Source organism: Podarcis tiliguerta (genome assembly GCF_965153285.1).
Source record: "Podarcis tiliguerta genome assembly, chromosome: 7".
Lineage (NCBI taxonomy): Eukaryota > Metazoa > Chordata > Lepidosauria > Squamata > Lacertidae > Podarcis > Podarcis tiliguerta.
In genome coordinates this window covers 22,451,546-22,476,223 of record NC_139540.1, presented here as the reverse complement: position 1 = coordinate 22,476,223, position 24,678 = coordinate 22,451,546, and the positions used below count along the sequence as shown (strand labels likewise).

Below are 24,678 nucleotides of genomic sequence, written 5' to 3'. Positions count from 1 at the left end.
GAACATCTGGCAGAGATGATGAGCTGCATTCTGCTTTGCAGAAGCAGGGAGTTGGACAATATGACTTCCAAGGTGCCTTCTGAAACTGATTTCTACGACCTTGGAGGGGCGTTTGTAAGGGAGAACTGGCAAGTGCAAGGAGAGTTAAGCTATTCTCCCTCTGAAAACTGCATCCTGCCTTCCCAAAAGTTGGCAGGCACGTGTTTAGGAAACACGTTTGCTGGCATACCATAGATCCACCCGACTCTCGTCAACTTTCTTCTGTCTAAAAGAAGGAAGAGGAAAAGGACACCTTCTCAAAGATTTCTCTGGCACCCAACCACCAAATCCTGCCATTTCCTTGTTGCTCTCTTCCCTGCAAGTGGCCTTCGAGTTGTAGGTGCTTCTTCTTTATCATCAGCCCACCAAAACATTCACTTTCCCCCGAGGGTTGGATTTCCTCAATTCAAGTTTCCCACATACACAAGTTGCCTTCTCTGATCCCAAATGGTAACCAACAACCAGCATCACAACTGCCGCATGGTATTTTCTTCTGCCCTCTCTCCAAACGCATGTCCTCCTTTTAAGAAGAAATGCAGTCGCAGCACCCAGAGAAGGCAGCTGAACAACCTTTCTTCTCTCTCCCCCACCCACCGCACCTTCATCTTACAGAAGCATTCAGAGCTTCCCAGCGCTGTGAAGGCATCACCGATAGGCAAGGTGCGCTGTCCTTTGTGTGTGTCATGTTAGCACTGGTGCCTATTGCTTCCCCCCTGCCTTCTCCTCTAACTCGCACCTTGGCTGCTAAAAGGAATTGTCCATGGGTTAAATCTACACCCAATATATCAAATGGTCCCCCGACTGTGTTTATTGAGGCTGAATGATTAGAACAGCAAATTTCACACCTGCCGGGCACACATTACTTAGGATTTGTGCACAGAACTCATTTGGCTGCTGTACTAGGAACTAAGGGCTGTGTTTAACTCTAGAAACCTTCATGCTTACCTCCAAGCAGTGACCACAGGTAATATTATTAGAGATAAGCAGGGACCTTACAGAGGTTTGTTGCAGCAGCCCACCTCTAGCATAACATGGAGACAGACGGTGGCATTCAACTACGCTTTACTCGGGGTAGACCCATTGAAAGGAATGAACATTAGTCACGTTAGGTGACCAAGATGATCAAGGGTCTGGAAACCAAGCCTTGTGAAGAATAGTTAAGCCTGGAGAAAAGGAGGCGATACGATAGCCATCTTCAGATATCTGAATGGGATCACATGGAAGTTGGAAGCTTGTTTTCTCCTGCTCCAGGGGGCAAGACCCGAACCAATCAATTCAAATGACAAGAAAGGAGATTCTGACTAAACATTAGGAAGACCTTTCAGACGGCAAGAGCTTTTTGATGTTGGCGTGGACATCTGTGAGGGATGTTTTAGTTGTCATTCCTGCATTGCAAAGCGGTTGGACTGGATGACCCTAGGGGTCTCTTCCAACTCTACAATTCTATGAATCTCAGTGGGTCCATTCTGATTAAAACGTAGCTGAATGCCGCCAGGAATGTTAAATTACTTGGTCTGACTGTGATCCAAACCCTGCTACTAGCATCACTGGGGCACACATGGAGATCTGAAAGAGGCTTCCTCATTTGCTGCAATGCCAGAGAATGTTCTTCAGCATTCCCCAGCACTGAAGGGAACACGGTAAACGTTTCTTGCGCACTACTCCATGTATGCCTCAGAACCCTACATACTTCTGGCAAAGGGCTCTCGTCCCTTCCACATTTCTTTTTTTAGCTTGGAATTGACGGACAAATCAAAACTTAAGGCTTCAATCCTAAGCATGCTTGGAAGGAAGTCCTGTTCAAAACCAGTGGGATTTGCTCCCAGGCAAACTGATTGAGGACCAGGCCACGCAGAATGTGACAACCATTTGAAAACTGACATAGTTGTGCGGGCAGCTCTCTCTGTATGCATTTGGGAGAGTGTTTTCCTAGCACAACTTCTACCTGATCTGCCACAACGAAAGCGAAAGGTGCCACAAAAGAAGGCATAGTTGGCCGGACAGAGGCAATGCCACCATGAATGTTGTTTTGGCAAAAAGAGAGAGAGAGAGAGAGAAAAGAAACAAAAAAAAAACCCAGAGACATGAAATAATCCAAGCAACTGTTTTAGAACTGCCCAGCGCTGCTGGGGTCACACTGAAGGAGACGGACGATGGATGGGTCACTCTTGGCTCCTCGAATAAACTCTTCCAGAGAAAGTTTTCCTAGAAAATAAATAGAGATGCTGTTTTGGAATTCTATAGTGGACAAAGCATCTTAAGAGCCGCTTCACACACAACATTCATTCCTGCATGTTTTGGAAAAGACTGAAGACGCTGCCATAGGTAAATGCACCAGGGATGACTCCCATGCATACGAAAGCTTCTCCTTCACAAAATGCACTGTTTCTTTTTTGTTGAAACAGTTCTGATTGGGCAATTCTCACAGGCTGCAACTCAGCAAACCTAATAGTGGCTTGTGAGCCTGTTGTTGAACGCAAAGATTTATCCCACCACTAAACCAATGAGCACTATCACCTTTAACTCAGTTCCAAAAGCCTTTCTGAAACTGATCTGCTGCATTAGGAATTATCTACAATATAGGAGAAAAATAATATTTTGAGTCAGCCAAGGCATTATAAAAACTCTTACACCAGGACTGACTGGCTGACTTTCTTTTTCTTTCTTTCTTTCTTTCTTTCTTTCTTTCTTTCTTTCTTTCTTTCTTTCTTTCTTTCCCTCCCTCCCTCCCTCCCTCCCTCCCTCCCTCCCTCCCTCCCCCAAGGACACCTGCACTTTTCAAAGACTTTTAATATATTTCTGACTTCAGATCTCAACATCACCAGCGTTGTAAGATAAATATGTGGGCACCAGTCGCTTTCCCAGAGTTTAGTAAAATGTGCTTCAGCTCTGAGTGACAGTCGGCTTGGGATGCATTGGAGGAAGAAGGAAAAAACATTTAGAGTGGTTTCCTAGCACCTGACCTGGGAGCAGATCCAGGGTTCGAAGGGCCAGGAAGGAGGTTTCTAGCACAATAACTCCCAAGACAGCCTCTTGTTGTGCCATCAGAGCCCTGATTTGTGACTTGTGCTTCCTGCAGGCTTCTATTCAGCTGTGATTGCTTCCAGAAATTATGGGCCAAACTGCTAGCCTGCAAAAGCTACCCAAAAAAGCATAGTTTGACCTTCTATGGCTTTCTCATAATAGTGTAAACAGTCAGCACTGCACAGATCCTTGAGAGCCCAGTTGCTACATACATATCAGGGGCCTCATTAGCATGGACTTCCTTCTGTTTATTCAGTCACTCCAGCTGTTTGACAGGTGTTTGAGAGACCAGAACAAGCAGAGGCCAGCAAGCTAAAGAGAGAGCATACAAAGGCTATTTACCGTCCCGGTTGGTGTCCATCTGGCGGAAGATTTTCTCTGTTCTTTTCTCAGGTGTCGATTCGTCTTCTGGCATCTTCATAACCGAAGAAACCATCTTGTAGATTGCCTAAGAAGTGGGACACAAGGTAGTGATGATCACTGTTGTGATTCCAGAGACTACTTTAGGATGTGGGGGGTCCGTGCCCCCATTCCTTTACCCTGGACCCCAATTGCCTGTTCCTTTCCCATTTATTTATTCATCATTACTTTGCTCCCAGGGCAGCAGGGCACATTACATTGCTGAGGGAGACCCTGGCCTCTCCTCAATCTAATTTGCTCAAAGGCATCTATGAGTACCAATTAGCATATGCAAATTTTATGCCTGTTTGTGTCAAGGGTCAGCATCTCGAACCGCCTAAGTGCCTAGCAATGTCCCTCCTCTTGGGTGGCCCACAGGTAAGGGTGGGACAAAGTTTCTCTCAGTTCCTGATTTTTCCGATCTTAAATTCAGTCCTCCACATTTCCACATCAGTTTGTGCTGTGCTTAAAAAAAAAAAGTTGTCATGAAAATGAATCAGCCTTTGAAGACCTCTTGAGAATTTCAATAAGTCCAGAAAGCTGCTACTTGGAACCGGCCGAATGGAAACTCTGAAGTTTTGTTCAAGCAAGATTCTCCAAATTAGCCTGAAATTTATGCAAAATTTAATCCAAAATAGCTTTGCCTCAATAAAATATTGTCTTCATCAAACAACAGAATGTCACTGCTCCAGTCTACCTTATTAACTCATATTTTCTGGAAGATGTAGAACAGCAAGTTAAGTGACATGACAGAAGACAATGTTAATCAGGGACTGTTGGTGCAGCACTGGGGAACAAGTGCAGTGCAATGCAATGCAATGCAATGCAATGCTATGCAATGCAATGCAATGCAATGCATGTTTACTCAGAAGCAGGTCCTATTGAGTTCAATGGGGCTTACTCCCAAATAAACATGCATAAGATTGCAATCCTTAATTCCCACCAAGCTCACAACTACCCCAGATTTCTAGCTCTTTTACTTCTGCTTACCGACCCAGTACACCTTCCAGCCCTGTTATACTTTAAACAGAGAGGGCCAATATGTGTGCAGTTTAATGGAAAAATAATGCTTGGTTAATATAGTCAAGTATTTCTCTCTTGCCTCCATCAGCAGCTGGCATTGTAACAACAGTTTTCCTTCAGTCACCCCAAAATTATGAAAAATAATGTGGGATGAGCAAATGAAATATTGGCATTAATTGCCAGAAGCCAGGTGCAGAAACAACGGGCATATTCTGCAGTTAAAATTATCATTACTTGTTGGAGGGAACAGCATTTATATATTTAAGGATTTGTTCTATCCTGCCATTAAATTAATATTTTCAAGGCAGCTTACAAAATATGTTAATTAAGAGCAACCATAAAACAAAGAAAACCTTATGTGATTTGTGTGTGTGTTTTTTAATCATTTTTTAAAAAATCGTTTTGATGAAGACTCCTAAGCATGTGAAAATTGCACCAGCTTGAACAACTGCTATCCCTTACATGTTCCAGAGGCTCTGATGACTACACAGAGCTCTCCAACCCATGAGGAGTTCTGTTCTTTTCCATTAAGGAACAAGGAAGATCCACCAGGATGAGTGTTAAGTTGTGGGTGAACATATCAGACGACACAGCAATTCTTCAAACAGCTCTTGTTTATTCACAGGCCAGAACAGAACTGAACTGAAGGGTTCAGCCAGCCTGCTTATATAGAGCTCCACTAGAACGCAACAGTAACCATTTTCTGTAACTATCCAATCACTGAACGTCACTTTCGATCCCTTATTTGCATATGTGGACCTGAACTATCTACAGTGTCCCCCTGCTGGCCCAGAGTGAGAACTTCAGTACATAACAATGAGCAACTTTGGATTCAACTGATCTCTGATACAATGGGCTGAATCCTACCTTAGCTGGTGTTAAGTCTCCAACCCTGGCTCAGGCAAAAATACCTCTGTGTACCTTGCTTATCTCAGCTCAGCTGGGGCTCAGCTAGCTGAGCCAAGGCCAATGAAAGTTCCCCCAAAAGGGGCATAGAACACTATTTTAAAGGCTTGTTTCCCCTCTGCCACGCTTAGGCATAGCAGCAGAAGCAGCAGCAGCAGTAGAGACACCACTAAGCGGTGTTTGGGACTGGTGTAACTGTATACTGGCTTAACTTACAATGGCTTGTTTTATGCCAGCTTCTTATGCATAGGATTGCCCCTTAAGTCCGCTGTACTATCCTTTGAATCTACTGTAAAATGTGGTCTACCGTGCCTCTTCAGGAGCACATATCTATCTATCTATCTATCTATCTGTCGGTCGATCTATTGGATTTATACACTGCCCTTCATCAAAAGATCTAAGGCCAGTTCACAAGATAAAACACGAGATAAAAGCACAAATAAATAGTTAAAACAGGAACAAACCAACAAAAATAACCCCGCCTCCTATAAATGCATTTAAATGATATTATGTATTGAAGTTCTCATCCTGGCCACCAGGGGTGTTGTGTATATAGTTTTCACTCAGGTCCACGTAAGTTAATTTAGGCGGGAAAGCCTATAAAAGCAGGCCGGCTGGGCTGTTCAGTTCAGTTCAGTTCCAGCTTACTATAAAGAACCACTTGGAGAAATCTCTGTGTCGACTGCTATATCCACCCACAACTTAATAAAGGAGGCACACAAAAAGGGCCTCAGATGATGAACACAGAGTCCTGGTGTGTTTATACAGGGAGAGGCAGTCCCTGAGGTCCTGTGGTCCTGAGCTGTTTTAAGTTTCTTCCCATTGCACACATACATTCTTTATTACGGCCCGAAACCCACAAAAACAGTTTCAAAAGCAAAATGCAGCAGAGATACAGGGAAAAGAAGATTCCAAGGCAGTCACTATGTTTATCCAGAGCATGTTGATTTCTATTTCTTCCCGTTGCGACTTATCAGGGTGGCCAAGCACCCCACTTTTCCATCTGAAGGCATCCTTTATTTGAAGGGCTCTTCTGTCCAGTCTTCGCCACCATGGCAAGAGGTACTGCATTTCTATTTAAATTATAGCACTCTTTTCTAAACTGGCACACACACATATGCATATTTCATAAATCGTGACCCTGCAACCTATGACTGCTATACAAACTTACCCGAATAGGCAAACTTGCTCCAGAGAGTTTAGAGCAATGTGGAGCAGGTGAAAGATTGGTGAGTGCTACCTGCTGGGCAGGAGCAGATGCTCTGCTCCAGTGTTGCTCTAGCTCCTGCCATTACCTTGGGAAAATTTAAACCCAGTATGGCACAGACTGTCAAAAGTAATGAAACTCAAGAGAAACTCCATTGTGCGCATGAGAACAAGCTAGAGAGGCTTGCTATCTACGGCGGATGAGCTGCACAGCAGTCTTCAAATGGTGTTCAGGATACAGTGGTACCTCGGGTTAAGAACTTAATTCGTTCTGGAGGTCCGTTCTTAACCTGAAACTGTTCTTAACCTGTAGCACCACTTTAGCTAATGGGGCCTCCTGCTGCCGCCGCACCGCCAGAGCACGATTTCTGTTCTCATCCTGAAGCAGAGTTCTTAACCCGATGTACCACTGTACTGGATAGAATCAGCTACCTAAGAATGTTAGAAAGATCCCCGCCGGATCTGACTAACACCCATATAGTTCAGCATCCTGTGGATTCCGAAATGGACCACTGATGCAACCTGGGTCATGGTGTACCTGGATGAGATCGGGTGAATCCACTTTGTAATCAGAGCAGAGTAGATTCCTCCTTCCCTTCTACATACAGCTTAGGGTTCCAGGCACACCCAGGAACACACCAGTATAAACAGCCATCCATTGGCTCTCCCACTTTGAAAAGGTACCAAGAGTTTTATGGCTGCTTTCTGCTATAGTTTTCTTCTGGTTAAACTCCCATTTGGAAAGAAGAACGACAATGTATTTTTCTAACTAAGGGTAACACGGCTTTCTCTGAATCAGATCAAGTGTATTTTGTTTTATTTATTTTTCAAACTGATAAGCTGCTCCACAGCCTGAGGCCATCAAAGCAGTCAAAAATAAAGGATCATGGTAAAAAAGATAAAGATCACATGGTCAGTGGTTCGAATCCCCGCAGCGGGGTGCGCTCCCGTCGTTCGGTCCCAGCGCCTGCCAACGTAGCAGTTCGAAAGCACCCTCGGGTGCAAGTAGATAAATAGGGACCGCTTACCAGCGGGAAGATAAACAGCGTTCCGTGTGCTGCACTGGCCTGCCAGATGCAGCTTGTCACGCTGGCCACGTGACCCGGAAGTGTCTGCGGACAGCGCTGGCCCCTGGCCTCTTGAGTGAGATGGGCGCCCAACCCTAGAGTCTGGCAAGACTGGCCCGTACAGGCAGAGGTACCTTTACCCTTTACCTTATTCATGAAACAGACAAGAGATCTGTCCTGCGGTCACAGAGATAGGAATTCTAGCTGACAAAGAGCCTTACAATTTATTAGCTTGATGTGTTGAACCAGAGGAAGGAAGCTGTTAGGTAAGACACAGCTTATTCCAAGAGTCTATTTGCAGTGACAGGTACAACTCCAGGGAGGTGCATATTCAAAGATCTAGGCAGGTCTGGGTGTTTTACTTTTCAGGTATGGTATGGGGAAACCTGTGGTCATCCAGACTGCTGGACTCCAGATCCCATCATCCCTAAACAATGGTCATACTGGCTACGATTGAAGGGAGTTGGGAGCTCAACACTCTCTGGCGGGCCACGGGTTCTCCAGCCCTGCAATTGTTAAAGATGAGTCAGATTTTAACGTATTATATTTTTATACTGAATTTAACCTATGGAAGACCAAGCATACTGAAGGCTTTACTGCTCAATCATTGCTCATTGAACAGCATTCTTTCTTTCTTTTTCTTTTTGAAGGAAAGAACAAACATCTTGGAAGTAACACCTACCTGAACTATTTCCAACATCTCCGCCTTGCTGATGTAGCCGTTTCCATCCAGGTCATACATGCTGAATGCCCATTTCAGCTTCTGCTCCAGTTTCCCTCGGGATGTTACGCTCAAGGCAATGATAAATTCTCTGAAGTCTATCGTTCCGTCGCCGTTCGCATCAAACGTGCGGAAGACGTGTTCGGCAAATTTAGAAGCGTCCCCGTAAGGGAAAAAATTCCCATAGATTTTCTTAAACTCCTCCATGGACAAATGTCCACTTGGACAGTCTCTCAGAAAGCCTTTGTACCATTCCTGGATTTCGTGTTCTGTAAAATCTGTGCTTTCTAGCAAATCCTGCATGACTTCGGGGCGCAACTTGCTGTTCTGTTTCCCCATGTTGGAGTCGGGATCTTATCTAAGGGAGGGAGGTGGAGAGAAAAGCAAATTAATGAATTGCTTACAAAACCGGAGGCCGGGGATGAACGTTGTGGGCCTTCAAACAGTCTGATAAAGGGTTGATTTGCTGCTGTGAATTAACAGTTTTGTTGAACCAGCTCAGGGTGCCCCATGGTGTAGCATTTCAAGCCAGGATCTCAAAGACGCCTGTGTCTGCCAATGAAGACAAGCCGACCTTCATTGCTGACTATTTCCCCTCAAAAGCCACTTCAGGAAAATTGGGTGGGGGCATGAGAGGTTGCAGTAGGGACAGTGGCGTAGCGTGGGTTGTCAGCACCCAGGGCAAGGCAAGTAATTTGCGCCCCCTAACCCGGGGCAAGGCAAGTAATTTGTGCCCCCCCCGCTGCACTGTCCCTCCCCCAGATAGTCCCTCGCTCTCTCACCGCACCGCACACCTGGCACCCTCCCCTCCACAGTGGGCGGCGACCCGGCGGCTCGGGTCAGATTCGCACAGCCAGCACTGCAGTGAGAGAGAGTGAGTGAGCCAGGTAGGGGCAGAGAGCTGCAAGTGCGAGCGCGCGCCCCCCCAGATGTTGCGACCGGTGCGGCCGGCCCCCCCTGCACCCCCACGCTACGCCACTGAGTAGGGAGTAGCTGGGGATCTCCTGGTGCTTACAAGGAAAGCACTATGTATTGCAAGTGGACCAAACTTCAATTAATGATTGCAAAATATGGCACATTGCAAGTTCCTGTATAATACAATGATATAGGAAGCTTCAATAAAATATTAGCTTTAAAAACTGAATAAACTCAGGCCTGCCACTAAGATTTCCCCACTGCTCATTTGAATCAATGCGCAAAATTCTGCCTCTCAGTCTCTCTGGCCAAATAGCTGTGCCCACCCACCCCCCAGTCTTTATGCTTTCTTCATACAAGAAGATGAAATTTCTTGAGGCGAGGGCCTGGGCAAGTCAGGATCAGCCCAACTAACAAGGCCTTGAAGTTGTCCATCAACAGGTAGACCCTGGACAGCAGACTGAGTTGTCAGCCGGTGAGATTTCCTCACTACAATGGAACGTTGTATTTCTATTTAAACGACAGTGGTACCTCGGGTTAAGAACTTAATTTGTTCTGGAGGTCTGTTCTTAACCTGAAACTGCTTTTAACCTGAGGTACTACTTTAGCTAATGGGGCCTCCCGCTGCCACCGCCACACAATTTCTGTTCTCATCCTGAAGCAAAGTTCTTAACCCAAGGTAATATTTCTGGGTTAGCGGAGTCTGTAACCTGAAGCGTCTGTAACCTGAAGCATCTGTAACCCAAGGTACCACTGTACTGCACTTATTTCCAAATTTGCATTTGTACATATAAATCAGCACACACGTTTTATGCAAATCTGCGTCTTCTGTCGTCCTCCATTTTTGGAGTTTCAAAAGTGACTGAATGTCATGCTGAGATCCCTGTATTTCAGGGGGTTGGACTAGATGACCCTTGGGTCCCTTCCAACCCCTCGATTCTATGATTTAGTGGTAGAGCATGGCCTTTGCATGCAAGAGGTTCTTGGTTGAATCCGCAGCAACTCCAAGCAGAAGTGGGGAAGATTTCCACTGGAAATCTTGGAGGGCCACTGCCAGTCACTGCAAAGTTTGTAAATAATGCTGAGCTGGGTGGTGGACCAGTTGTCTGACTCAAAATTTAAGCAGCTTCTTCCTATGCTCTTTTGACAGCTATATAAATTATTGCAAAATCATACTAAGCACCAATTGGTCTAGCAATACTAATCTGCTGTAAAAATTACATTTCCACTGTAGAATGTGGAATGTTATTTCAAATACCAATACCAAGATTATGTTCTTCATCAGGCTCCTATAAATATTACAGTCATAAGCTCATGAGATTACTTTTTTCTTATGCATAATTCTTTTAAGGTAGAAATCAAAGTTATGGGATGTCATTAGGGCAGAAGATTAAGGATTAAACATGAAAATGTATTTTTCATTCCCTGCATATCCCTCTTGGGTCAGGTTTCAAAACCAATTAGTAGCTATAAATTGGTTTAGGCAAGATTCTTTAAAAATCTCTTTTTTTAAAAGCCCAGCCAATAAGAAGTATAGCATTGATAAAACTGGAAAGCCTTTTTCCCTTAAATTAACCATTAAATACCCAAATGCAGCTCTAATATCCAATTTTTTCAATTAAATCATCAGAGCTACTTCCATGGAACGAAAATTGCTACATCCACGTTGCAAAATGGGTCCAGCAAAGAGCAGTGCCTTCAGCCTTTAAACATTGTTTCAGAAGCCAAACTCCTTGCATTAAAGGGCAGTTTAATTAAGTTTCCAAAGAGCTCCAAAAACAGGACTTAGAAAGGGCCCCTCGATTCCATTGTTGTTGTTGTTTTAAAAAAACACAACAACGTTCCTTTGAATACTGATTATTCCCCAGTAATTAGGTCTGCCATCTCCCAGGACATAACTACCTTATAGAATACAGTGGTACCTCGGGTTAAGAACTTAATTTGTTCTGGAGGTCCGTTCTTAACCTGAAACTGTTCTTAACCTGAGGTACCACTTTAGCTAATGGGGCCTCCCGCTGCCGCCGCGTCACCGGAGCATGATTTCTGTTCTAATCCTGAAGCAAAGTTCTTAACCCGAGGTACTATTTCTGGGTTAGTGGAGTCTGTAACCTGAAGCGTATATAACCTGAAGCGTCTGTAACCCAAGGTACCAATGTACTCCCCCCCCCCGTGATCAGAAAAAATGAATGCCACAAATGAATGCCACAAATTGTGTATTAAAAGCACATTTATAATTAAATGTATTTTAAAGTGGGGACTATCAGCAAGTTGTGTACATGTGACTCTGAAGGCAAAAACACTGAATTGCACTCACCCAGCAGATCTTCTATTTTTCATTCCATAAATACCCCACCTTTCCTCCAAACCTGTGAGGTAGGGTAGCCTGAGAAGTGGCGACTGGCCTATGGTCACTGAGATAATTTCATGGCCAATATGAGATTGCAGGCCAGGAGTTCCAGTCTGATACGTTAAGCTGACTCTTACTGTGTTTTTAATTTTTATTTATTTGATTTTAGTATGTGAGGGCAGGCTCAAGAAATCTAGAAAATGTGTGCTAAAATTCTGTCTTTATTTTCTTGGCCTTCCCTGCTTGCAGCAAAACTCTATCTGTCTAACTTTTCTATCTCCACTTGAGCACTTGGTCGCCACCACTGGGGGTCTCACTCAGCAACCCTTCCTTATAACAACTGGATTGACTCTCAAAGCAGCTCTTGTCATAGCCTCTGGCCTCAATGCCCCCTTTTGGCACAGAGGAATGCTCAGAAGCAGGGAGGCATCACCCATAACCCCCTTGGCCCCATTCCAGGTTTCTAGGTCAGAGGACAGAGTTTACCTAGGGCTGCCATACGTTCGGGATTTCCCAGATATATCTGGGATTCATCCTTCAGAAAACCTGGACATATTGGAACCCATGTTCGAAGTGTTGATATTTTGGCGAATTTCCTTAAAAATAGCTCAAAAACTTCATTTTGGGGGGGAGATTTAAAGCTCAACAACTTTTGCATCAGGGTTTTCACTTTCTGAAAGGTGGCAACCCTACTTTACACTTGAGTCTTCAAACCCAGAGGACACCCAACCCAATGCAATCCTCATTGCTCCCACACTGTCTGGGCCAAAAGCTAGAGAATTGGGCAATGGACCTTTAAGAAACAGGAAGGTCCTCAGAAGGGGTGCAGTTGACAGCAGGTCCAGACCAGCTGACACTGGTAAGGCCTCTCTGTGCTACTGAGAGATCAGTTCTCAGTGGGTGAGTTTATGACCTACATAGGATCTGGACAGATAGAGCTCTGCTGGTTGTGATCTGGCACAGCCTACCTTGGCTTGACTCTGTTCTCCTGGATGTGACCTGCTTGCCGTTCCAGTAAGTGCCACAGCTTCAGTTGAGGCTCTCCTGGATGCCTTAAGCTAAGCTAGGACAGGGCAGGTGTGGCTGCTATGCAGTGCATTTCTCCAACCAAGAAAACTCAGCAGCAAAGGAAGGAAACACGAGGAAACCAAATGCCACGTTTCAGCAGAACCCACCTCACAGGGACAGCTCAGGTAACCCACTACAAAAGGCAAGAAGGAAAACAATGGGTGTAGACATAAACCTTAAGTAACCAGCTACCTCTGATTGTGCATCCCTCCAAGAGCCCAAAGATCAAGGGTCGGCTTTCTCATAAGACAGAGTCAGGGGGTTGTTCCAGGTGGCAGATCTTGTGGGACAGGGAGGGGCAGTGTGGAAAGATAGCCTTCCTCTGCCCCCTAAGCTGCCGTGTTACTCTCAGAAAGAGAATGGCCCACAACCAGTGTCAAAATTAGATTCAACGGCCAACCCAACAATCTTCTGTATCTGAAATAAGGGTGCTGTCTCATTCTGCGTCTCAGGCAGAGGGCTTTTGAAGATAGAACCATATTCTGCCGAAGTGATTTTCAAACTTGGGTCCCCAGCTGTTGTTGGACTACAAGTCCCATCATCCCCAGCTAGAAAGGCTAGTAGTCAGGGATGATGGGAGTTGTAGTCCAACAACAGCTGGGGACCCAAGTTTGAGAAAGACTGCCTAGGATCACAGATTGCCTGCTTAAAAAGGCAAATTGCTCAGCCGATCTGACCCCTCCTTCCAGGAGCTCATGGCCACACTGAACACAAGCCTCTCACTACAGCCACTTACGACACATTTGCACTAAGGTGTTTTCGTGAACTTTGGCTCCAGATATCATCACAGCTAGTGCACCAGGCATTTGGAGACAGGCATAGTTCTCTGACTGAGCTCCACAGCCAACAATCAAGAACCATATTTATTTATTACAGGGGTAGTCAATGTGGTACCTTCCCAGGTATTGTTGAATTGCAGTTCCCATCATCCCAACCCACTAGCCATGCTGGCTGTGGCTGATCGGAGTTGTAGTCCACAAAATCTGGAGAGAACCAGATACTGAGTCACTGTGTGAGCAAAGTCATCAGGAAAAGGGCACAGACAGGAATCCAGCAAATCACTGTCCTTGCATCACCTCTTAAGAGTGACTTGATCCTCTGAAGCATTTTGCTCTGTGGTGACAATTGCACATCTCCTTTGGACCCCAACAGTTTGTTGGGTGAGTGTGTGTAGGATATTCCCCTTCTACTTCCCCTTCCAAAATACCTGCAGTTCCCTTGTAGAAGTAGACTAGGCAATGCCATACATAATGTGGATTTTCACTGTAGCATTCACTGCTTTGTACTTAATTGCCTTGAGCTGCTTAATGATGCTCAACATGGCTTCCCTGTTCAAACGATGCACCTAGCGACATCAATATATTTCCCTCTCAAACAGCTTCTTCCTTTCTCTCCCAATAGCTTCTAATTCTGATGTCTCCGGGACGTGATCGTTAATGCAGGCTCACTCCAACAGCACACAGTCAATGCTCTCTGCATCTCATCATGTGCTGTACATCGAGCCACTGCACACCACAGACACTCGCTCTCCGAGATAGGAAGGTGCATTTGACAATTAACACTGTGAACCAATCCCAAAGAATGTGTGTCAATAATTCACAACAGGCTATCGGAGTAAATTTCAAGCTCTCCAGTTTCCTCTCTCATTCTCTATCTTGTCGCTGTTCATAAGCTCAGGGTATTATTTAGCAGCTGCTCACTTCTGCTTCGGGAAGGGGCGCTCAACCAAAGCACAGCTAACAAACTGGAAACGATGTCTGGCGAGGCTTCCCAGGACTTAATGTTTCAGTCCATTACAAACACTTCAGATCCACTCCAGAATTTCCACTGGAGTTTAAGGGGGTCTGCTTAATTTTCCAGCCTGGTGTTTTCAGAGGAGAATTTAGCTTGCTTATGGAAAAAGTGCTTTTAACAAAGGTGGAATCTAATAATATATTGAAAGCCTTTAATTTAAATGTTCTGTTTCTAACATGGGGCATGGGTGGTGCTGTGGTGTAAACCACTGAGCCTCTCGAGCTTCCCGATCAGGAAGTCAGCGGTTTGAATCCCCACAACGGGGTGAGCTCCTGTTGCTCTGTCCCAGCTCCTGTTAACCTAGCAGTTCAAAAGCACCCCAAAAAGTGCAAGTAGATAAATAGGTACCGCTCTGGCAGGAAGGTAAACGGCATTTCCGTGCGCTGCTCTGGTTTCAGTGTTCTGTTGCGCCAGAAGCGGCTTAGTCATGCTGGCCACATGAACTGGAAAAACTGTCTGCGGAGCAGACAAACGACGGATCCCTTGGCCAGTAAAGCGAGATGAGCGCCGCAACCCCAGAGTTGTTTGAGACTGGACTTAACGGTCCTTTACCTTTTTACTTCTAGCACTGCTTTTATTATGCCGGCAACGCCCATGCATTCTTAGTTGCAAGTCTTTCTCCCACCACAAGTGGCAAACAAGAAGCATTTGCTATGGATGAAAAACAAGCAGATTGACAACAACACCAATATGGGAGATATAAGGCAGGCTCCAACGATAATCCTACTCACGGTGGTCCCATTGGAATCAACCAACATGACTTAACGTAGGTCCATTAATTTCAGTAGCTCTGCTCTAAGCAAAGATTAGGAGGATTTATGAATTGGACCCAACTATTATAAGTGTTTTGTTCCTATCAGCCTATAGTGCTGGCATTATCGTCCTCGTAATTGCAATGCTTTGAGTATTAATTGTGCCAGCATAGCAGCAACTTGTGGGACGCGGGTGGCGCTGTGGGTAAAAGCCTCAGCGCCTAGGGCTTGCCGATCGAAAGGTTGGCGGTTCAAATCCCCGCGGCGGGGTGCGCTCCCGTCGTTCGGTCCCAGCGCCTGCCAACCTAGCAGTTCGAAAGCACTCCCGGGTGCAAGTAGATAAATAGGGACCGCTTACTAGCGGGAAAGTAAACGGTGTTCCGTGTGCGGCTCTGGCTCGCCAGAGCAGCGATGTCACGCTGGCCACGTGACCCGGAAGTGTCTCCGGACAGCGCTGGCCCCCGGCCTCTTGAGTGAGATGGGCGCACAACCCTAGAGTCTGTCAAGACTGGCCCGTACGGGCAGGGGTACCTTTAGCAGCAACTTGCCTCGCTGCACATAACCCCAACAAAAAAGTCTGTCATCTGTAGCTTCCTGCCATATGTTAAATGGAACGTTACCATCATTCCCCATCTTATTCCAATACAGGAATATTGTATTACACGTGCTATACTTGTGCATGGCCGATTTTAAGAGGGTTGCTGCTAAATAAATAAATAGATGGGAGACTGCACACCTTCCCTTGCTTGGGGCTGCTGCCTAGAAGTTGCTCTCAGCTGCTCACTTGCTGTGATGGGAGGGACTGGAAGGGAAGCTCAGGGCCTATCCGCCTAAAAATATATATTCAGGGACCCAAAACTACCTCGGCCCCTAGGAGTCGACAGCCCTGCATGAGCATTACTTCTGAGCAGGGTCCCTGTTCTCCAGATTTCTGAACTAGTGTAGGATTTCCTTTCTTGGTGCTTGGTAGGACAATACAATGGCTGAGCTTGCCAAGTAGTAATAAAATATTGTCTGTGTTTTCCCAATATTTCCTACCCTAGACATTTAGGTAACAGCACAATATGAACCAAGTGTGCTACACTTGGCAGCTACACTGCCAGAAGAGCAAGAAATGCCACGCTGTGGGTGAACTACATTTTTAAAAAGCTAAAATGCGTTCTTAAAATTAAGACTTAAAAAACAAACAAAACTCCAGCGGTAATTCACATCGTGCAAAGAATTCCCCCCTTATAGCTCCAGTGAAAAGCTAGGAAGTAAGACAGTAACATCATATAAAGGAAGAAAGATTCTCCACTCAGTAAAAGTGTGCATGTTTACCGTTCCTCTGGGCAGGGACTGTGTTGCTACTATGAAATTGCACATTGTTATTTGCTCATGTTGGCTCACGCTGTGCATAACCTAAAAGCAAACCTTTCCCCACCCCCACCCCCTCAGCTCCCAAGTCTTTGTCCTTTAAAAAAGAAGGGGGGAAAGAGGATAGTTCAAACAGGAGCAGCTGCACACATCCATCTTCTTCTTTTTTTAACCAGCTTAGGGATGTTTATGGATTCCAACATCAAAAGAGAAGCCTTTGTCCCCTTAGATTTACTCTGGCATGGATGTGCTACAGCTGCTCTATGCTGTCTCTTACTTCTCCTTATCATTCTTTTGTGCTCTCCTGGCAGGAGGCTGGGGAACAGCAGCAGCAGCAGCAGCAGCAGCAGTGCTTTCATCAGCGGGGAGGATGCTACTTTAGAATCAGGACAGATCACCTGAGTACTGTGTACTAAAGAGTTTTCAGACTTGACGGGTGCAGTACACAGGGTGGTATTCAATGCTAGTCCTACTCAGAACAGTTAATGGACCTGACTAACTTACGTTCATTAATTTCAGTGCGTCAGCCCTGGATACAACCCATAGCTTGCTTCCAGATGAAACACATATTGATTGGTTTTGCACAAAATCTGCACAGAGGGTTATACCATGTTTGCACTCAAGCATAGGTGCCGGCTCCTAGGGGCTGAGGCAGTTTCACACCCACACCCCCATATTTTTAGGGATCCAGGCCCCATCAATATTCAGAGGATGTTGCGTCACAGCGCATCAGCCCCCCCCCCCCGTCCTCTGGAGAAGCTGGCACCTCTGCCCTCAAGTGTTTGTCATCTTGCACTTTCCATTGTAGCCCCCCCCCCCCGTTACTTTGCTTCCCCCCCCCCCCGGAAGATCTTTTTGCAATCGAGGATTTCTTGCTTTCTAATGCAATTCAATTTATAGAAGATATTTCTTAATAGTCTCAATCAGTTTGGTGACCTATTTATTATTATTTACCGGTATTTGATTTCTTACGTGTCCCTCACCATAAGGTCCTGGGATAGGCTACAGCAATTTAAAAATACAATATTAAACATTGGGAGGTATTAAGCTAAGGTTTACTCAGGAGCCCACTGAAATTAATGGAACTAACGTCTTCATGTCTGCTCATTTAGTGGGTCTAAAGGTAAAGATACCCCGGCCCGTACGGGCCAGTCTTGACAGACTCTAGGGTTGTGCGCCCATCTCACTCAAAGAGGCCGGGGGCCAGCGCTGTCCGAAGACACTTCCGGGTCACGTGGCCAGCGTGACATCGCTGCTCTGGTGAGCCAGAGCCGCAGACGGAAACGCCGTTTACCTTCCCGCTAGTAAGCGGTCCCTATTTATCTACTTGCACCCGGGAGTGCTTTCGAACTGCTAGGTTGGCAGGCGCTGGGACCGAACAGCGGGAGCGCACCCCGCCGCGGGGATTCGAACTGCCGACCTTTCGATCGGCAAGCCCTAGGCGCTGAGGCTTTTACCCACAGCCCGATTTAGTGGGTCTACTCTTGACTAAAACTTAGGAACACCCATTATTTCAGTTGCTCACTATATTATTTCATGGCTATAATATTACAGTTGGATATGGCAGGATGGCAATACTCTGCAACTTAGACATCCACCAGCTCATTTCAAATCATTATAAATCCCATTCATGCTTGCATTGCTGGTACTGATGCACCAAGCACTAGGAAAACAGGCCACCTCACAATCTAAGTTTATTGCACACTAAATTTGTTAAAGCCTAACATGCACATTGATTTCTTGCTGTTGTAGATCCTACCATAGCCTTGCTGAAATGGTCTCATGAAATACTCCAGAAATGAGTGGGGGTGGGAATCGAACTGAATTTCTGCAGGGAGAGGGGAAGTTCTCCCAGCAGGAGTGGCATAAGTCCCCCCCCCCCTTTTAATGTAAGTTGTCATTCTTTCTTTACAGGAAATGTATTGTCACCCTGTCCGCTATTTTGCATCATCCGGAAGAGCCAAAACCAAGCATCGTTCTGGGGGTATTGGAGGGGAGATGAATAGCAATCACCACACAAAAATGGTGTGAACTTTTCAAAGGAATATTCTGTATAGCGTGGCTTTTCTTTTTCAAGCAGGTAAGCAATTTTCTCAGAAGAATGTCATCTTCTGAGCAATCTCAGCTCCTCCTAATCTCCACATAATTTTAACAGTGTTTTCATTTTTGTTAAGATGAAAATCTAGACTCTGCAGCTAACAGCGAGAGATTGAATCCATTTCCGAGATTTCAAAATAAATATAAGAAACAGTCTCTAAAGGACTGCCAGCGTAAAAGACACATAGTGGAGTCAACTTTTGTGGGCTAGATGAAATTTCCTTGAATGCATGAAGTGTTATAGACAGATAGACCCAGTGAGACCCAAAGGCTTGAGGATAACAGCTTCATGTAACACATGCCACAATAAATCTGCTAGTTTTTTAAGGTGCCACTGTGTGTGTGTTTCATAACAGATGAATACAGTACAGCTACCCTTCCGGCATTCAGCAAATATGGTACTTTTTGGAGATTGAACTAACATTCTTGAGCATGCAGACTCAAAATTCTCCAGTGGGAATAAAACTAATGTAGAGAAAACCCAAACATATTGTCATTATCAGAGTTCAATCTTGACAAGCTTAGCTTGATTCGCCCAAACACTGCTTGGGCAGATTTCATGAAAGTCTGTTCTATTCTCTCAAACATATGGGATAAAAACCTAGTTGTGGTCCTTCAGACATAATTTTGCTCTCTAATTTCCTCACCATGAAAATAGCAGAGAAGCAGGAGAGCACACTGTTATAAAATACTCTTGTCAACCAACTGAGAATCACCCACGTTCCCACAGCCCATCACCATTGGGGTACATCTAACATACCCATTTTGTATCTCTTTTGATACCACTATGTTATGGTTTCTTCCAAAGAATCTTGGGAGGCTGTAGTTTGGTGAGTGTGCTGAGAGGTCTCTGCTAGAGATCCCCAGTCCCCCACCATAGAACTATCATTTCCCAACACCACCAACCCAAGTGTAGCTTAGCAAATTCCTCCCTGTTGCCTGCAGCTCTTCTATGTTGATTGGCCCAGGTTGCACAAGAACGAATCTATGAAGCCCGGCTTTAACTTGCTAAGAGCAATCAAGTGCTAACAATAGAGCAAGGTGCCCTTCCGATATCACAGCTGGGCTGTGGAAGCTGCTTTTCTGTGGGATCATCCTATGCACCTGCTGAAAAGTTGAAATGCAGGACCTTAAGGTTACTCAAACTACCGTATTTTTCGCCCTATAGGGCGCACCGGCCCATAGGACGCACCTCGTTTTTTTTTGGGGGGGGGGGAATGACTAAAAAAAAATATTCCCTCCCCCCAGCCGCAGCTGCCACCCCAAGCTTTGCGCACACCTGCCCGAAGCACAGGGCGCCCTCTGGAGGGATCCCTGTGCTTCGGGCTGCAGGCAGCCACCCCAAGCCTCGCGCGCCCTGCGGGACCTCCTGCCGAGCGCGCAAGGCTTGAGGACACCCACCCGAAGCACAGGGCATCCTCCGGAGGGCGCCCTGTGCTTCAGGCTGCAGGCTGCTGCCCGCAAGCCTTGCAAGCCCGCGGGAACTCCCACCGGGCTTGCAAGGCTTGCGGATAGCTTCCTGAAGCCTGGAGAGCGAGAGGGGTCGGTGCGCACCGATGCCTCTCGCTCTCCAGGCTTCAGCGAAAGCCTGCATTCGCCCCATAGGACGCACACACATTTCCCCTTCATTTTTGGAGGGGGAAAAGTGCGTCCTATGGGGCGAAAAATACGGTATTTTTTTATTGTTTGTAAATTCCAATGTGAATCGGCCTGAGCTATACCTCCTGGACTCCTAACCCGTGGATCAGAATGCAGCTGCTACCCTGCAAACTCTGAGCTTCTCTGAATTTTGTTATCCAATTCTCGACTCAGAATAAATGTACCAAAATGCATATAAAATGTATATAAGGATTACATTGCATTTAGAAGTGCTTACTTCGTGAGAACAGTTATTTAAACAATAATGACAGTACTGTAGCACTAATAATATTCAAATTATGTATTTCAACAGATTATACGAATAAATCAAACTTACGTATGAAAAAACATGGATCAGAAATTGTCATCCTGCCAGTGTGTGTGTGAGTGAGTGAGTGAGTGTGTGTGTGTGTGTGTGTGAGTGAGAGAGAGAGAGAGAGAGAGATATCTCAAATGATATACAGTGGACGCCCGGGTTGCACACGTGATCCGTGCAGGAAGCACGTCCGCAACCCGCAGCGCCGCGTCTGTGCACACGTGGATCGCGATTCGGCACTTCTGCGCATGCGTAAAGCGTGATTTAGCACTTCTGCACAAGCACCGAAACCTGGAAGTAACCTGTTCCAGTACTTCCGGGTTTGGCGCGGTGCGCAACCCGAAATTGTGCAACCCAAAGTCTCTGTAACGTGAGGTATGACTGTAGCTCCACAAGACTGGCCCTATCCATAGAATGAGGAGCTGTTCATTGTTGCAGGAGTTTCATGGGATAAACGTAGCAAAATATTGATATGCCACTTTTTCAACTGTGCAATCTTCAAAGCACAGATAGTTTAAATTATTTTTCAACCATAACTTTTAATGTTTTTAGCCATGTGTGTTTTAATTTTTGTGAGCTGCCTTGAGTCCTGGTTATGGGGGGGAAAGGTGGGATATATTCAAAATAAGAAACCCCAAAGACTCCAATCATAAAAAACACAACAAAGCAGCAGCTAAATTAGTGCTGTGGCATTAAAACAAAGTTGAAACCCCCCCCCCAAGCTAAAAACAGAATTTAAGACCCAAGCAGCAAGAACATTGCAATGTCTAAAGGAAATATGTGGTCATGTGAATAAACACAAAATGCTTTTCTGTCTCCCAGAGAGCTGGGTTTTAAGATACTAGAAAATCAGCTGTTTTTATGGAATCCATTGCTACAGGCTGATTATTACAGGGAACAAAGTGATTGCCGAACCATACTACTATATGATGGGAACTCTGATGAGAACGCGCACAACTTTTGTACCTTCGTCTGTTTCGCTAAAGCGCAGGAAAGGCAGGAGGGTTAAGATCACAGCAGGGGAGCTGGCAAAACCCCTCTCCTCATTCCAGCTGGCCATGACTTGTGCCATTCTTTCAAAAGAAGGCTGTGTATCAAGGCCACACTGACAGGTGCTTTTAAAAAAAGAAGAAAAAGTGATTCCTTCTGGCTTCTCTGATGGGAAAAACTTAGGAACCTGAATGGCGTTAGACAATTTAGAAAACTCTTCCAAATCACCAAGGATCACACTCCCAAGGGCTCAGGATCCAATACCAGTGGTTCGGCTAGGTAATTTTAGATTCTGGACTTAACAGTCTTACAGGGAACCTCACCCTTCACCCCTTCAGAGGTTAAATGTGCGCTGCTTCACTTGCTTTAAACTGTAGTAAGCTAGTCCTACTGCCCCCAAATCCTGCCCTGATTGGGTTGCCTGAGAAGCCTTTGTCTGATACAGACATACAATCAAAGGCCATTACTCAAAACTTCCTCCCCAATGTAAACGGAAAAAATTGTAACGCGCTCTAGGCCTACTGATATTCTGATCTTCATTTTTCCTTCCGGTGCTTAATGATGTCTCGGTTCTTTTGCAGGAGCTGTTGGGTATCAACTGGAGCCAACAAGTAGCATGTAATCTGCACCGGACCATTAGTTCCTTGCATCAGCCAACCTGGGGAACTCTCAAGAAACCTTCAGGAGAACTGTGCAAGTTCATCTCATAGCACACAAGCCCACAGTTTCATGATCTTCGGAGCCTCTCCATACCTATTCAGTGGCAAGACCAAGCCTACTTAATCATTTCATCTTTTATTTTGCCTGGCTGCAAATCTTAATTTTCATGTGAGTTCACTGTTTCCATTGAACAAAATAACAAGAGCAAAAGGAGAAGCATAAACAGGTAGACTATTCTTTATTTCGTTCTTTTGTTGCTTTTTCTTCTTTATTGAATTTTAGTTTCAACTTAAGCAAAATGAGAGTTTACGTGGAGTTAAATTTTCTGGTGGAATGTAAGCATAAATACTCTGTATATGCCAAATTGATGTTTAATAAATACATTTTTAAAAAATCAAATATTACAAAACAAAATGGCAAATAATCATAACAGATCAGGTCTGCTTGTAAGATTTCCATTATTGACTGGGGCAAATATGTGAATTACAGGGATTTCCATTTCTGACACAATTCTCTGACATCCGTAGATATGACAGGAAGAGGCATACTTGTCATACACACTACACCTGCTGAAATTCCATCTTCCATACAGCCATCCAAGACACAGGAGCCCTGTCCTCGTATGTCTCTGACCACCTTACTTGTGTCTGACAAAACATGCATAGGAGTGCCCTATTAGAGTTAAAGATACCTGAGGACACTCTTGGTTTTGCTACAACAGATTAATGTGTATATTGTCCTCTGCAAATCGCTAGTATATGAGAGGAATCCTTCAGGAAATGTCTTGTGTTCTAGCCATGAGCCGACACTGGCTCAGAGGGTATGTTTACAAAAAAAAAATGTAAAAAAGACTGAATTAGAAAATCAGCCCAGAACTCTTAACAAATGCACAGCATCGCTGAAGTAAAATTATTGGTGCGTTGACAATAACAATTCATTTGCATGAGCTAAAGCAACAATTTGCACTTTGTGGATGACAATGACGGATTGTCTAGTTACTGCCCTTAAGCTCTTATTAGTGTTGGTAAAGGGTACACAACTCAGATCACTCTGAAGGCCAATTCTGTGTTTGTGCTAACACAACTGCATTCACCATGGGTACGGGGAGGCATTTTGTTAAATTTTAATCCAATGTTTTTTTAATTTTTACCATCTCTCATCCTAAGGGCTCTCTTCTTTCTATACCACTACAGATCTCTCTGAACCTCTCACTGTATTGTTGTTGTTGTTGCTTTGCCTCGCTCTACTCTGTAGCACTGTATCTTCTTCTCCCTGAACCCCACAGGGACCCCACTGTCTCTTCTGTTCTCAGGTACAACTGGCATTCAGTCAATGGCCTCTGGACATTTAGCTATAATGGCTAGTGGCTTCTGGAAGCTTCCTTGCACCTCATCCTGTCCCATGCTAACAAGAGAGAGGGGGGGGGGGAGAGAGAAAGAAGCACATGTCCAGGAAATGAAAACAGCTAATGTGGCCTCCTGCTGGAGCACGATTTCTGCTCTCATCCTGAAGCAAAGTTCTTAACCCGAGGTAATATTTCTGGGTTAGCGGAGTCTGTAACCTGAAGCGTATGTAACCTGAAGTGTATGTAACCCGGGGTGCCACTGTAATAGTGAAAATAAGATGCACCAATGCATTATATTAGGGATGACTGCTTGGCAAAAATGCATTATATTAGGCAAAACTGCACACAAAAATGGAAATGTTAGAAGAGATTTGCACAAAAATGCTGATGAGTTTTCATGAGGACTAAAAAAATCAAAAAATCAATAAATCAGAAGCTGATGCTGACATTATGAGAAGTGAAGATTGGGGAAATGAGAAACTGAAAGCAACGTATTTGCCCATCCCTACTTAGAGGACACGGGAACTTGAATAATGGAGGTTAAAATTCATCCTGTAACACTGGCGCCTCCTGACTGGGCACTGCCAAGCCCTGGCAGTAATGCATTGCCAGCGTGAGAGGAGAGGCACACGAGGCTTTTGCAAATCTCCTGGAGGAGGCCAGGTCTGAGGTTAACTTCCAAAGCTGCTTTCTCAAGAGCTGAGTGAGCCTTGACATGACCTTCAAGCCACAGATCCGCCGAGCTTCTGCCGAGCTGTTGCCCTCGTAATGTCAGGCGGGAGCAAATAAATAAACCCATTACAGCTACCCAGAGAAATCATTTGCTCTGAATGAGAGGTGAATTCAGGTTAAGACTGGGCTGATCTCCAATCAGACCGGTCAACAAAATGGTGAGGAAGAATGCAAATGCAAACAGAGTTCCGGTGCCTTTCAGAACTACAGTCTTAAAACATTTCAGTTTTTTGAAATGATTTTTGCAGTTTTCCTCGTCATACTGCAGGATGAGCTGTGCTTA

General features: G+C 45.1%; 1 protein-coding gene across 4 annotated transcripts in view; it reads right to left on the bottom strand.

Moving 5' to 3' along the window:
- Positions 1-988: 988 nt before the first annotated feature.
- Positions 989-24,678, bottom strand: part of NCALD (neurocalcin delta) — a 52,992-nt gene continuing 29,302 nt past the window's right edge. For all 4 annotated transcript variants that reach the window (XM_083450851.1, XM_083450850.1, XM_083450852.1 and 1 more), the window contains exons 2-4: positions 8,347-8,743; positions 3,406-3,511; positions 989-2,244 (exon numbers count right to left, since the gene is read on the bottom strand). In XM_083450851.1, coding sequence (XP_083306977.1) covers positions 2,147-2,244; positions 3,406-3,511; positions 8,347-8,724 — 582 coding nt within the window. In that variant the 5' untranslated portion in view covers positions 8,725-8,743 and the 3' untranslated portion in view covers positions 989-2,146. The remainder of the gene's footprint in view (positions 2,245-3,405; positions 3,512-8,346; positions 8,744-24,678) is intronic.